General features: G+C 54.1%; 5 protein-coding genes across 5 annotated transcripts; 3 read left to right on the forward strand and 2 right to left on the reverse strand.

The window, feature by feature from the left end:
* Nucleotides 1–433: 433 nt before the first annotated feature.
* CPAR01_02278 (uncharacterized protein) lies at nt 434–724 on the reverse strand (the record flags this gene model as incomplete). Its single annotated transcript, XM_060486566.1, has 1 exon — nt 434–724. The coding sequence occupies one exon, from the start codon at nt 722–724 to the stop codon at nt 434–436; it is 291 nt and encodes a 96-aa protein (XP_060353894.1).
* A 1,353-nt stretch (nt 725–2,077) lies between these two features.
* On the forward strand, nt 2,078–4,439 carry CPAR01_02279 (transcriptional regulator; the record flags this gene model as incomplete). Its single annotated transcript, XM_060486567.1, has 6 exons — nt 2,078–2,207; nt 2,343–2,365; nt 2,807–3,119; nt 3,298–4,082; nt 4,136–4,332; nt 4,388–4,439. The coding sequence occupies 6 exons, from the start codon at nt 2,078–2,080 to the stop codon at nt 4,437–4,439; spliced, it is 1,500 nt and encodes a 499-aa protein (XP_060353895.1).
* A 557-nt stretch (nt 4,440–4,996) lies between these two features.
* Nucleotides 4,997–8,391, forward strand: CPAR01_02280 (uncharacterized protein; the record flags this gene model as incomplete). Its single annotated transcript, XM_060486568.1, has 9 exons — nt 4,997–5,066; nt 5,127–5,501; nt 5,564–5,757; nt 5,793–6,530; nt 6,583–6,710; nt 6,759–7,183; nt 7,239–7,747; nt 7,938–8,072; nt 8,182–8,391. The coding sequence occupies 9 exons, from the start codon at nt 4,997–4,999 to the stop codon at nt 8,389–8,391; spliced, it is 2,784 nt and encodes a 927-aa protein (XP_060353896.1).
* A 316-nt stretch (nt 8,392–8,707) lies between these two features.
* CPAR01_02281 (glutamate decarboxylase) lies at nt 8,708–10,703 on the reverse strand (the record flags this gene model as incomplete). The annotated part of the gene is made up of 6 exons (XM_060486569.1): nt 8,708–8,761; nt 8,839–9,471; nt 9,546–10,142; nt 10,236–10,259; nt 10,323–10,350; nt 10,423–10,703. The coding sequence occupies 6 exons, from the start codon at nt 10,701–10,703 to the stop codon at nt 8,708–8,710; spliced, it is 1,617 nt and encodes a 538-aa protein (XP_060353897.1).
* A 1,273-nt stretch (nt 10,704–11,976) lies between these two features.
* Nucleotides 11,977–12,222, forward strand: CPAR01_02282 (uncharacterized protein; the record flags this gene model as incomplete). The annotated part of the gene is made up of 1 exon (XM_060486570.1): nt 11,977–12,222. The coding sequence occupies one exon, from the start codon at nt 11,977–11,979 to the stop codon at nt 12,220–12,222; it is 246 nt and encodes an 81-aa protein (XP_060353898.1).
* Nucleotides 12,223–13,383: the final 1,161 nt, after the last annotated feature.

Raw genomic sequence — 13,383 nt, forward strand, 5'->3', positions numbered from 1 at the left:
AAGTGTCGATTTTTTGGTGTTTAATTCGTAGAGAGTCTGGCGAACTTGACGAAGATTTTACGATATATTGTGTCACTCTATTCAATTCTCCCCTTGTAGTATTGCATAACCATTACGGCGAAGTACCCAGGAGAGCAATGCGTCACACGATCTCGAATGCGCCCCCAAATCGCCAAGTCCCGTGAGCACAGAGAGATGGGATGATGAGGGGGAAGACTTTGGGGCCGGGGTAGCCGGGGCGATGGATGAAGCAGCACGAACTTGGAAGCAGTAGTGATTTTCTCTCAGCTGGAAAGCCGTGGACCAGGGCGGCCGAGGGGAAGCAAGAGAGTGCGAGAGAGCGAAGCAGAAAACCACCTTGGGCCGAATGGCGGGCTGTGGTTTCATGCTTACATTACATTGCATGCTGCAGGCGACTGGAGAATACTAGCTCTCAGCCGTTGGTCTTTTTCCACTCTGCTTCGCTGCCGTTGGAGCGCAAATTGACTAGGTACACTAGTAATACTGGCTGAATCGTTGTAGTCAGAAGAAGATGGGACGAAGGACCACTTGGTTTGCGGGCTTGCCTTGACATTTTCGAGAGCCAAGAATTTACCGTTTGGTTTGATGCGACGGTGGTGATGGAGCTGCTCAGGGGATTTCGGGAACAGCGACTAAAGATAGCTCGTAGGGCAGAAGGGAAGCTGCAGTGACGGGTGGGTTCCTCTAGCAATGTCTGTGCCATGCGTGCTGGTGTGATATCATTGCTTTGAATTGGCAGATGATTGACCGAGGTACCTTTTCGTAAAATGTCACCGAGTCTCAAATGTGCGTGATGAGACCTTCACCGAGGTAAAAGGTGACAAGTCGGGATGAAGGAGAAGGCGGGGAAACCAAATCACATTCTCTCCCCTACCGCTTCTCTCTGCGACTCTCTCGCTCTCATTTTGCTTGTCTCATCGGGCGACGTCCGACCAGCTAGGTGAGGGGGATACCTCATTACATGACGATTACTGGTTGTAACCCACTTCTGCCCAGCTACGCCCAGCCTTGGATACTGTGCCGTGAGTCGTGATTTACTAACAAGATTGTGGCTGTAAGCCTCCGAGTTTATTGATGTGGTTTCTCACGATTGAGGTTGATGAGTGAAATCGTACGCAGTATTGAGTGAGTGAAGGTTGAGTGAGATGACGAAGTGGCATCCCCCGCTTGGGTCAGGTACTTTCCACTACCAGGAACACAACAACATCGATCTTGCCTGTCCTGGGCTCGTCCCAAAGGCTAATGTGTCGAAGTGGGTGGGAAGGAATGCCGGGTGCTCAATTAGCTAACCCACTTCCCATGGCAATTGGGTACGGATACGCCGCCAGCCCGTTGTCGTTTTTTTCCTTTTCCTTTTCTGCGAAGCTTTCAGCCAAGGTACCAGGTTGGTTCCCTCTCGCCTGGCTCGCCTGGTTCAGCTCCCATCCCATTCCCTTGGGACCGATCATCATTTGCTCATTGCGCCAAAAGCCCGCACCCATTTTTTCTTCTTCTTCTCCATGCGCCTGTCCAAAGCCACCACCACCAAAACACCAACACCTACACCTACACCACAAATTGCGACCACGCTCGAAAACGCCCACGATTCCGCGATCCCCAAACCCGAGGCGAATGAACGTACCAGGAGGACGAGGACTACCTAGGAACTTGGAAAAGAGGATCGGCAGTTTCCAACGGATCCCTTGCAATCCGTGTCCAACTCGAGAACTGCAAGGCGGGACAAATCCGAAAGCAAGCAAAGCAAAGCAACCATAGCCGAACTCAGCCCGCCGGCTACCCGCACGCGACAACCTCGTTTTCCCTACCACTCTGTCTGCAGAAACCCGCCACGCCCAATCTTTTGCGCAGACACTCGAGAGTACACCACGGTCGATTAGCATTATTCACCCCCGGTGTCAAATGATCTGCGAACCCTCGTATACTGCGTAACCTTTGAGGTCCAATGGGAGCCGCTGCCCCATTGAACTGATTCCGAGCCCGCCCTCCACCACCACCACTCCTACCACTACCACCACCACCCATAACTGCTGCCGTCACCCGTCCTGGGTTTCTCGCCATGCCAGATAACGGCAAAGACGTAAAGTCCGAAGCGCAAGACGACAAGGAAAAGCGTGACAAGACCGAGAACAATGGTGGCCATGCTCACTCGGCCAAGAGCCCCAAAAAACGCCGCAAGGTCAACCACGGTATGTTGAACTCACGTACAGCTGCGCGCTGTGTCCGCGGGCTCCCTTGAGACTGCGATTGCAGCTGCTGCAGCGACTCTCTCTCAGTGCCGCAAGTCGTGCGGAAGCACCAGCTAATGTCATGTGCCATCCCAGCTTGCGTCTACTGCCGGCGATCTGTAAGTCAGATAGCCCTTACCCAAACAGCATAACTGGCATTGCTTCCCCGGCTCCGCGCATGGTGTTGACACTATCATGTCTCTGCGATTGCTGCCGTGCGATGATTATGCCAACCAACGAAACCCCTGACTGCATATACGCGCAACTTCGTCTCCCTGCAGAAGGAAACCTGCAGGGCCTGAATAAACAATAAGCGGGAAAGAGAAAAGATGGCTGACGGATAGTGTCTTGCCTGCTTTATAGCATATGACATGCGATCTCGTATGTAAGATCTCTTTCTTCACACAACCTTGACACATGACGGGCTGCCTTGCTGCGGCGTCCGTTCATATCTGTCTCCCCGCGCTGTCCACTCGGCTTCCTGGAAGCCCTGCGCGGGCGCGAGCGCGCGCATGCCGTTTCTTTGGCTCGTACCACACCCGCTGACATGTTGTGCTTAGGAACGACCATGTACAAGATGCATCAAGCGCAATATTGGCCACCTCTGCCACGATGAGCCCCGCGATGCCGATTCCAAAAAAGCCAAGAGCTCTCACGCGCCATCCGCTGTCGACGAGTCCGAGACGACGCAATCTGAGCTCACGAGAAGCTCCATCGACCAATCTGCGACCGGGTCCATGGGCCCGCCGCCCCCTTTCGACCGCAAGGCGTCTGCTTTTGGCGCCGCTGTACTGGGCCAAGGGAACCCGCTGCACCTCGTGTCACCGGGGGCAGGCACCGGCATGGCGGGAAACGGCAGCAATGTGAATCAATGTAGGTCTTCACCCGCGGGCTTGTTCTCCCCCTTTTCCACAGTGTCGTGCTGTTCGTACTTTGGGGCTCCTTGCTCTTTTTGCACGCGTCTGCGCTCTCTAGGGAGTACAGAAGGACAACAAGCAGCCTCAACTTGAGAGAGACTCGGAAGCTAACGTGATGCGCCCCGGTCGAACAGTCGCTGGATTCTCCGATGCCTGGTTGACGGCCCAGAACCACTACCACGACATGCAAAGCTATCACCCCAACAACTACTTGATCGCCCCCGAAGTCACGCACGAGTTCAACCTGTTGAATGACTTTCTGCAGACGAGCTTGCTGGATGACGGCGGCATCGTCTCCGACGAGTCCCAAAACAGCCCCGCTTTCAGCAGGACCGCGGGCGCCAACGATATGCTGCCGACGTTTGGAAATCATAATGGGAATAACCGGGCCGGTGCTAGCAATGGCAATAATGCGCTTTCGCAGATGCTGCCTCCACAGAACCTGGAGCAGGGCAAGGCGATATCACGGCCAGGTAGCATCGTTCAGGGCGACAAAGACAAGGCGCGTGAATACTACCTCCAGGCGGCCGATCCGTCAGGAAATGACACCCCTGAGGAGCGCATGGACCGTGTATTAAAGGCCAAGTACGAGGCCGGTCTGCTGAAGCCTTTCAACTACGTCAAGGGCTACGCGCGACTGGGCACGTACCTGGATGGCCACATCGCTGCATCATCGAAGCAAAAGATTCTGCGAACGATTGATCGATTCCGACCCAAGTTCCGCGAAAAGGCGCAAGCTCTGACGGATATGGAACTGCTCTACGTGGAAATGTGGTTCGAGAAACAGCTCATGGAGTACGACCGTGTATTTGCCAGTATGGCGGTGCCAGCGTGTTGTTGGCGGAGAACTGGAGAGATCTTCAGAGGCAATAATGAGATGGCGGAACTTCTCCACGTGCCTGTGGAGAACCTACGCGATGTACGTGTTGTGGTCATTTCAAGCAAGTCACGTTGCAACTAACCAGATCATAGGGCAAGATCTCACTCCACGAGATTCTGACGGAAGAGTCTCTCGTGCGATACTGGGAAGAGTTTGGAACCATCGCCTTCGATCCCGCTCACGATACGTTACTTACAGCCTGCACACTAAAGAACCCAGACGACAAGGCGACAGACCCGGTGGTTCATTGCTGCTTCTCATTTATGATTCAACGAGATAACCACAAAATGTTGGTATCTGCCCACCCACTAGTCTCGCGCCTTTTGAAGCTGACAAGTAGACAGCCCTACGCTCATCGTAGGTAACTTCTTGCCCAACGATCCAGCCCGGCCGTGATCGTTTGCATTGCAGGAGAACCTATTGGACTACCTTGGTTTTTTTTTTTGGGGGGGGGGGGGGTTGGAAACACAAAATCAAAGGGGGCAGGCGTTATTGGATACCAGAGCATTCTCCGGTTCGGTTGCATTTTTGAACGTTCTTTTGCATAGGCGGGAGGAACGGTCCACCGCCAGTACATAACAGGCACATCTAGTATAGCCTTATTTTCTTGTTTGAAGCCTCAAGTTATCGCTTCCCATCATGTCCTTCAGGTCCTGTTCTTTCCGATCCGGGTCAGAAGCTTGTCTGGGGGGAGTAACCCCGCGTCCGGATACAGGTGCTTTCGAGGAAGGCGCATACGAGATTTATGCCTGTCACGAATGACTTGGCACTTGCCACTTTCGCAACGTATCACCTCTCGGTCTTTCTCAACCTCTTCGTTCTTTCCTGAAGGAAGTGAAATGCTTTCATTGTCATGCACTCGTAGCCCAATATTCGCTCTCAACTTGCTCTCCACGAAGTGAACACCTGGTTCACATGATCTCGACCTCCTAGGTCTGCCCTCGCCAAGCACAATGCCCCCTCAACGGAGCGCAAAGTCGCCCAAAAGCAACAGCAGCGTTGACAAGATCAACTCATTCGCAAGTCCGTAGCATCCCGCAGATGAAGCTTGCGTGGTCTGCAAGCTGACCTGTAGTCTGAAAGCATTCTCTCAGGCCCTCTCGACGCGCCTCCCCTCCGCAAACGATACCCTCTCCATCGACGCCCTGCTCGTGGAGCTCAACCCCCAGCTCGAGACTATTATCCGTTTCTCTGTTAGTCCAAGAACGAAATCCCAGAGGGCGGAACTTGACAGGAGGGGGACGGAGCTTTGGAATTTGTGTACCCGACAACGTCGTGAAAATGCGGACGGGACGGCGGCAGCACCGGCTGCGAGGAAGAAGCTTTTGTTGCGGAGTAGGACGTATGCTTTCTTCATGATTAGCATCGCGAGGGGCGTTCCGAGCGGCGCTGAGCCGCAGCTTGCGGATGTGATACATGTGATGAAGTTGGCGCTCAAGGCGGGGAAGACGTGTCTTGGTAAGTTGGGAGTTTAGCGGGAATTCTTGGGACGAAGAGGAAGATACTTACATGGTGTATAGATGAAGGCGGTACCAGCTCGAGTGCTCTGAAGCTCGCCGAAACTGTGTTCGAGAAGGGGGCGGGATACAGCGCGACATTAAGTCAGCTACAGGCCAAAATGTTGGGACCGGATGATTTGCAAGAATGCAAAAAGCTGGACGCTGAATACTTCATACTCCGAGCAGCACTGGCAAGTTCGCTCTTGAGTTTGATGGTGCGGCCGCTCCTATAGCTGACCGTGGAAGATAGGCCTGGAAAACGGATAACTTTCCCGTCATGGAGTTCATGTACAGCAAGGGACACCTCCAGCCGAATGCGCTCGATCCTACTTCGGCCGAGAAAATGACACAGATATTATTCGAGATAGGCAGAGACCTCTCCAAGAAGGAAGATTTCGGCATGGCGGTAAGGTGGCTCGAACGGGGGTACGACATCATCAACGCCCAGGACCTGTCGCTTCTCTCCCGCGACGCTATCGAGCTGCGCCTCTCCGTCTGTCAAGCCCTGATTCACGCGCTTCTGGGCCTCGGCACGCCAGAGTCCTCGGAAAAGGCGCTTGACCTAGTCAGCTACATCGAGTCCGAGATTGGCGAGAAACCTGTTGTCCTCCTCCTTCGCTTGGAGCTCTTACAGAAGGCGCCGGCCGAGATATTTGACATTGAGGCCTATGCTAATATTCTGAGGCGAATGGTGCGTTCTTTTAACTTCTCCGAGGCGCACTTTAAGCTCTTGGTTCATCACGCACGAAAGTTGCATGATAAGAGCCCGACGCTGGCGACGAGCGTCGTTGATGGGATGCTTAGGGGCACTATTGTTTCTTCTGGACGCGGAGAGTGGGTCGAGAGACTGGTATTGTTGAGGATATGGATGGAGACGACGCAGAGAGATGGTATGATGGCCATAGAAGAGCTGATGGGGGTTCTGGTAGGCGTCCAAGATAACCTGAGTGAGCCTTTCGGGGCTTCTACGGCAGTCGGAGCTTTGACTGTGAGCTTGATCCAAGGAAGATGGAAAAGAAGCAATGCTAATATTGGTGCAGCTTATTTGGAAAAAGATCGAAGTCAACTACAATCAGGGACACTTCGACTTCGCAGATGGCTGGTGCCAAATAGCCCTGCAGCCTCTGTTCCAAAATGGCGGACCTGCGAATATGTCGAGACTTGGCAGGTGTGTATCTTCGCAGGAGTCTCAAGCTACGTACACTGACGACCGTAGAAAGCTCATTCTCTGTGCCCTTGGAAGAAACAACGCCGAGAGGGCGCGGCAAGTCTTTCATGGCATGTCCGAGACAGCGCAAAACGAACCGATGACGAGGTACCTCATGTACAAGGCTGCCCTCCGCTCATCCGACCAAGAATTGGCTGCTCAGTGCCTGGAAAGAGTAGCTCTCTCAGCACCAGAGGACCCTAATTTTCTTTATGCTTGCGTCCTCGAGGCGCAACAGGCTGGGGATAAGGTCTGCGCGATGCAGGCCATGAAGCAGCTGGTGGAGAAGTTCGAGTTCAGCGAGACGTCTCCGATTCATTTGCCAGCGCTGTTGCGGTGTAATATCCGACTCGCTGTCTCGATTGCCGAGAGCGTAAAGGGGGCTAGGGAGCGGCAGGGTACAGTGGAGGAAGTGCTTGTGCTTTTTGAAGGAGGTGAGAGTGCATTATTCATCGGAGTCCATCACAGACTTATCATGTCGTCTCTTAGCTGTCGAGGCAATCCAGCGAGGCCTCAGGGACAAGGATGGTAACCGGCTGTTCACCGTCAAGGAACTCGACTGGTTCTGCCAGAACGCGTATAACCTCGGCCTCAAACACTCGGACAGCTGGGACGTAAAGCATCTTATCCGACTTTACAACAGCTGCCTCGCTATCGCGAAGCATTATCCAGAGGATCTCCCTGCTGAAGCTGCGAGTGACCTCGCGTTCAGGACAATGTTTTGCGAGTTCATCGCGGCCGCTGCTCTCGTATCGCTCGCCCGGACGGAAGACAACGTCGAGCAGCAGCTCCAGCATTATCTCATCATGCGGAGGCATGTCGTGGCGTACAATGCAGCTCTGGAGAAGCAGATGAGCGATGGTCTGGATACGAGGCTGAAGAGCGATCTAACGGCCAAGCTGGCAACTTTAATGGTGTTTGATTTTGAGGCTGCCATGGCATTGAAAAAGACTGATGAGCTGGGATTCATCATCCGTACGGCGGTGACGTGTCGGGACGTGAATACGCTCAAGGCGATGGGTGACATTGCGCTGCGAGGCAGATTGCCTGGACAAGGTAAGCAGCCTAACCCACCACGGATTGTTTTCCATCATAGGTGGCTACGAGGAGACCGTTGCTTACCATGCCGTGTTTCCACTGCTCGCAGCTCTCTATTCCACACTAGGCGTCATCGTCAACGAGATCTAGGAGCTCGAGAAGATGAAGGGCGACAGGCTAGCAAAGTACATCCGGTGCATGTTCCACGCCGTATTACCACTCGATGCGGCGCTGGGGCAGAGGCTGATGAAGCAGGCCGTCGACGTGGCGAGGGATTCTCGCAAGGTGCGTTTGTATTTCCTCTGCTGCTCAACCCCCCTCACCCTCCCCCCTCTTCGCTGTTGTTCGGCATGTTTTGTCAGGCAAAAACACTAAGAGCGATTTCACTTGACAGAGCCAGCATCCGTTCCCAGCCGAAGAGCTCGAGTGGCTCGTCACCGTGGGCTTTAACCAGGCAGTGGACGCTTACAATGTCCGACATGACGACGAGTGCAATACGTGGGCGGATATGGCGCTGAATTTGGCGCATTATGCTGATGACGGTGGGGAGTTGGAGAAGACGGTGCAGGAGAACCGGATGAAGTTGAAGTTTGACTTGCCCTGAGATTAGTAGGTCACAGAGATATGGTCGCTCAGTTGATGACCATCCCAAGTAGATCCAATGACTGGTGTATTCTTTTCTCCTCTACAAACCTCTTGTGCAAAATACAAGTGCGAGAAAAAGTAACACCGTTCCTTTCCTCTCGTGTAGTATATATCCCCAACCGCCAGCCTACGTTACCCAAACCTTGTTCAGCCTTGAAGCCGTCGTAGTTGCCCCTGCCGCCACCGCACCAGTGAAGCCATCGTATGCGTCGTGTCAATCGTTTATTTCGTGCCGTAAGTAGTTTGCGTCTTTATGACAACAACCGCGGAAGGGCTTAGCAGATGGCATGCGTTTTGCCAGTCTTACCCTGTAGGGAATGCTTTTCCTTCTGTTCAAACACGGTATGGTTAGTGAAATCTCATCCTGGGTGGGTTCGCGCGGGACCCGGGGGTTTTGGGGACAAACTCTGAACTTTGGATGGTTGTGGGTTGACTTCGAGCTGGTGAGGTGGTGCTTGTTGATGTACTCCTGTTGCCTCTTGACACCGTCCTGGTCCATCTGCTCGAGCAAGCCCATGCAGAGCTTGATATCGGTGATGAGGGCGTCACAGCGCGACTTGGAAAAGTCCTCACGGACGACGACGCGAAGCATCTTGAGATCGTCGGTCTTGGGCGCCATGGTGTAGGCGGGCACGACCCAGCCACGGACACGTAGCTGGTGGGCGAGCGCAAACTCGTCGTAGTGGCGGACGCCCGGCTCACCCTCGGCGCCGGCGGGGACTTCGGGAAGGCGGAAGGCGACAAGGGGGAGACCCTCGCCGGAGCGCTTGGACATGATACGGAAGCCGAGAACCTCGAGGGACTGGGAGAGGTAGTCTGCGGTGCGGGTGAGATTTGACATGATGGCGCGGTAGCCCTTCTTGCCGAGACGAATGAGCTGGTAGTATTGACCAATAACCTGTGAGGCGCCCTTTGAGAAGTTGAGGGTGAAGGAGGCCTGGTCTGCGCCGAGGTAGTTGATGTTGAAGACGAGTTCCTGGGGGAGAAACTCGGCAGAGCGCCAGACAACCCAGCCCACACCGGGATAGACGAGGCCGTACTGTAGTTTGTGTGTAAGTGAGTGAACCAAGAAGGTTGATACTCGGTAATTGAAGCACGAGAGAGGGAAATTACCTTGTGACCGGAGACATTGATGGAGACGACATTCTTGAGGCGGAAATCCCATTCAAGATCAGGAACGACAAAGGGAGCGACGAAACCTCCGCTGGCAGCATCAACGTGGATAGGCACATCGAGGTTCTTCTCGATCAGCAAGTCATTGACAGCCTTGACGTCTTCGTACTCGCCCGTGTACGTGGTACCCAGGATGGCGCAGATACCAATGGTATTCTCGTCAATTAGGTCGACCGTCTCCTTGGGGTCAATGACGTAGCGATCGGGCGCGCAGTAGACGAGCTTCTCCTCGACCTCGAAGTAGCGGGCGGCCTTTTCCCAGCAGACCTGGACGGCGGAGGACATGACAATGTTGGGGTGCTCAGTGGACTTGCCCTCGGCCTGGCGCTTGTTCTTCCAGCGCTTCTTCATGGCGAGGACGGCGAGCATGATGGCCTCAGAGGAGCCGACGCATGAGGTGCCAACGGCGCCTACGCCTTCGCCCGCGCCAACGTCGGCGTGGAAGAGCTTGCCAATCATGGAGACGCAGCGGTTCTGGATGTCTGCTGAGGCGGGGTATTCTTCGTAGTCGATGAAGTTCTTGCTGAAGCTCTCGGCCTGTTCGTGGGAATACCATTGTTAGATTTCGGGATCTGGGTTCGTGTATGCGGTGCATAATGAGGGAGAAGGTGTTGGTGAGTATTTATTTACCATGAGCTTCTCGGCTTCTTCTTCCTGGGGCGGGGTGTTAGCTCGGAATGTCATTACGGTTATTGGATTCGTCAAGTATTCACTCACCATGTAAGTTGTCACAAAGGAAGCCAGGCTATGAAGACGGGGGTTAACGATGGCCAGAAATGACAAGAGATTCCCGCATATGACGAAAGGAGAGGCCTACTTGAGCATGGGGTTACCGTCGAGACTGAGCTCGTCTTTGATCATACGGTAGGCGACCTCCTTGGGCATCTCGCTCTCGGGCATCTCGCTCTTGGGAAGATCCTGGTTGGCGAAGCGAGAGCCATAGACGCTCGTGGTGTAGCAGTCATCGTGGTCGGCGAGCTGGAGCTGGACTTTCTTGAGCTGCTGCTGGACCTGGCGGAGGCTGGTGGCGGACGAGTCCTCGGCGCCGGAGGCAGAGCCAGAGTCTGGGGGCGTGTTGACGGTTGTGAGGTGAACCATTTTCAAGTGAAGAAGTAGCGGAGGGTGTTGGAGTGAGAAAACTGTGGTGCGAGGAGAGAAAGGGAGCTTTGAGCGTGGTGGGAAGCGGACGGAGGAGGATGTTTATATGAAGTCGAGACCGTTGACCTTTTACTGGAGCCGAAGCTGGAGCTGGAGCTGGACCTAGAGACTGGGCCGAGGCGAATGGACAGGTTGGAGAGAAGCAGAATGGGAGAATCTGGGAGTGGGAGCGAGGGGGAAGAAGGAGAAGAAAGAGAACAGGAGGAGGAGGGGCATTCACAGGGCCAAGCCATGGAAGCAACAAGCGGAGCTGGGAGGGCGGCCGTGGCACTGCGCTTGCATCTGCACCTGCACCTGCAAGTCTAAGGCAAGGAGCTGGAACTGGAACTGGAACCGGGACCAAGGAAGCTACCCGAATTTAGCTACCTACCTATCTACCTTTGGTACACTTGGGTGCTAAATGAAGGTAGCTACGCAGCTTGAACTTACATTGAGGTACCTTCTGGAGTACATTCCTGGCGGGGTGGACGGCAAAGCTGGGACCATGTCAAAGAGACTTGACAGCTACAGTCACAGCTCCATCCTCACCAATCCCATGGCCCATTCCGTCCACTTCACCCAGCCCAATGGATCGTTGAGGGAGAAAGGCCGAGAGAACCGGATATGGAGACGTGGAGTGGGAGCTCTGGGAAGAGAGACCGAAAGAGAGAGGGCCAAGGCCAATGGCAGATGCAAGTGGGGTGACACCGTGACGCGCGACTTGGGGTGCCCTGAAGCCGGCACGGATGGCGGGGGGCACAAGACGGTGTAGAACGGTACGTACTGCCTTACATAAGGCGCAGCTACATACATCATTGACAGAGTCCTTGGCAGGTACTCGAGAGTAAACCCGGTACATGCCGCCTCCAGTACCTCACCTCGCATGCGTAGCGTACTCCGTACTTACAGTATCGACAGAGAGTTGCAAATCTGCTTAGTCGAGACACGTCTAACCGCTGGCCTCCCCCCTGATCGGTGAAGAATCTGCCTAGTTGTAAGGTACGGATAGGATGGGACGATGTGCCGTCACCTTGTTCCCCCGGAGCCATCCAGGAAAATCCCCGAGCAAAGTGAAAAAGACTCGGGCAAAAAGGGGCGCAGGAGAACAATATCCGCAAATCAGCACCCGCCAAGAAAAGAAGTTGAGGTTCTAATACCTTATAGTACCAACAGAAACGGGATGACTCTGGGATGTTGCCGCGACATTCTGTTGCCAAAAGCACGCGTTTTCCATATGAAGCTGCGCCCAATGTCTCTAAATCGAGGTAAGGTATGTACGAGGGCGGCCTCTCTTCATCTCCGTTTACTCCTATTCACTCTATCGCTCTTCCACGTCTCTCATCCTTCCTATTCAACAGTCTACAACACCTTTCCCCATGTCTCGGCTCTCGAGGCGTCACAGCAGACACACACACACATGCGTATCCAAGGATCCCCAAGTCCCAAAAACGACGCTACGCCCAAAGCTTGGCACGGGTGACATTTCGGGTGGCCCACACCAGCTGTGAGCCAGTGGTCCAGCGAACCTCGCGCGCCCCACGTTTCGCCCAATCGTCAGCCGTGCCGTTCTTCCCGCCACAGAGGGCGGTCCCTCCCTGGTCTCCATCCAGAAGTCCAGAGTCCAAACGAACCTGAACCTTGAAGCACATCCATCCATTGCCCGCTACAATTCTCTCACTCTCCACTGGCATCCGCTTCATCGACGAGATCCCGTCGATGGTCTTTCAGCTCACTCATGCGTTGTTTGTTTCACCGCAGTGATTGGAGATGTTGAAAACCGGGGGATTGGTGGACACTGGGTAAATCGGCTCGGATATCAATGCCTAGCACCGTAACACAGCCCTGGACCCCGACGGGGTCACGGCAGTCTATTCTTTTCGCTGAACCTTCACGTAAAACAAATCGATACAGTACCGGAGTAAGAAACGAATAGGAGAATGGAGCACAGCTACGCGAAAACATAAAGAAGGTCAAGGATGAAACGGGTAAACAAACACCTCAGCATGGAGTGAGCCAGACGGGGAATATCAACAGCGCCCGAGTTTTCACCCTCCGTTGCCCAATGACATCATGACCGCCTGTTCATCCCCAAATCACCTCAGCCAAATTTCACCCAAGAACCAACAATACCAGCATCGGGGAGAAAGACAACATGCCATTTCATTTCCTCGCCCAAGAAACCCGGTCCCCTAAAACCCCGAACCGCCAAGCAGCCATCACCCAAAAAAAAAAAAAAAAGTTCCAGACCGAACATGACCTGCTGATTGATAGTCCGAATGAAGAAATTCCCCGTATCCACTAAAGAACAACACCCCCACGGACCATGGATCATCATCACCGCCTCACCCTCCCACGTCTCCCGATTTCCCCTGTGGCTGAGCTTCACCCATCCCGGACACGACAGCCGCCATCCGACAGCGGCACGAGTGGTTCGACTTTTGTTTTTGCCCACATCCGCAATCCGTAATCCCTCAATCTCTCTTCACGATTTACCCAGCTGCTTGCTACCTTACTCCAAAACTTCGCCTCTCGTAATCTCGGTGAAGGACACCCCCAACCCGGTCAGCAAACGTACCCCAATACAGTAACCTGTACAACGCATCATTCTCGCCTCTCTTTAACTTCTTCGTAGTACCCTCAT

The sequence above is a fragment of the Colletotrichum paranaense genome (genome assembly GCF_030867605.1).
Source record: "Colletotrichum paranaense strain IMI 384185 chromosome Unknown Scaffold_2.1, whole genome shotgun sequence".
Lineage (NCBI taxonomy): Eukaryota > Fungi > Ascomycota > Sordariomycetes > Glomerellales > Glomerellaceae > Colletotrichum > Colletotrichum paranaense.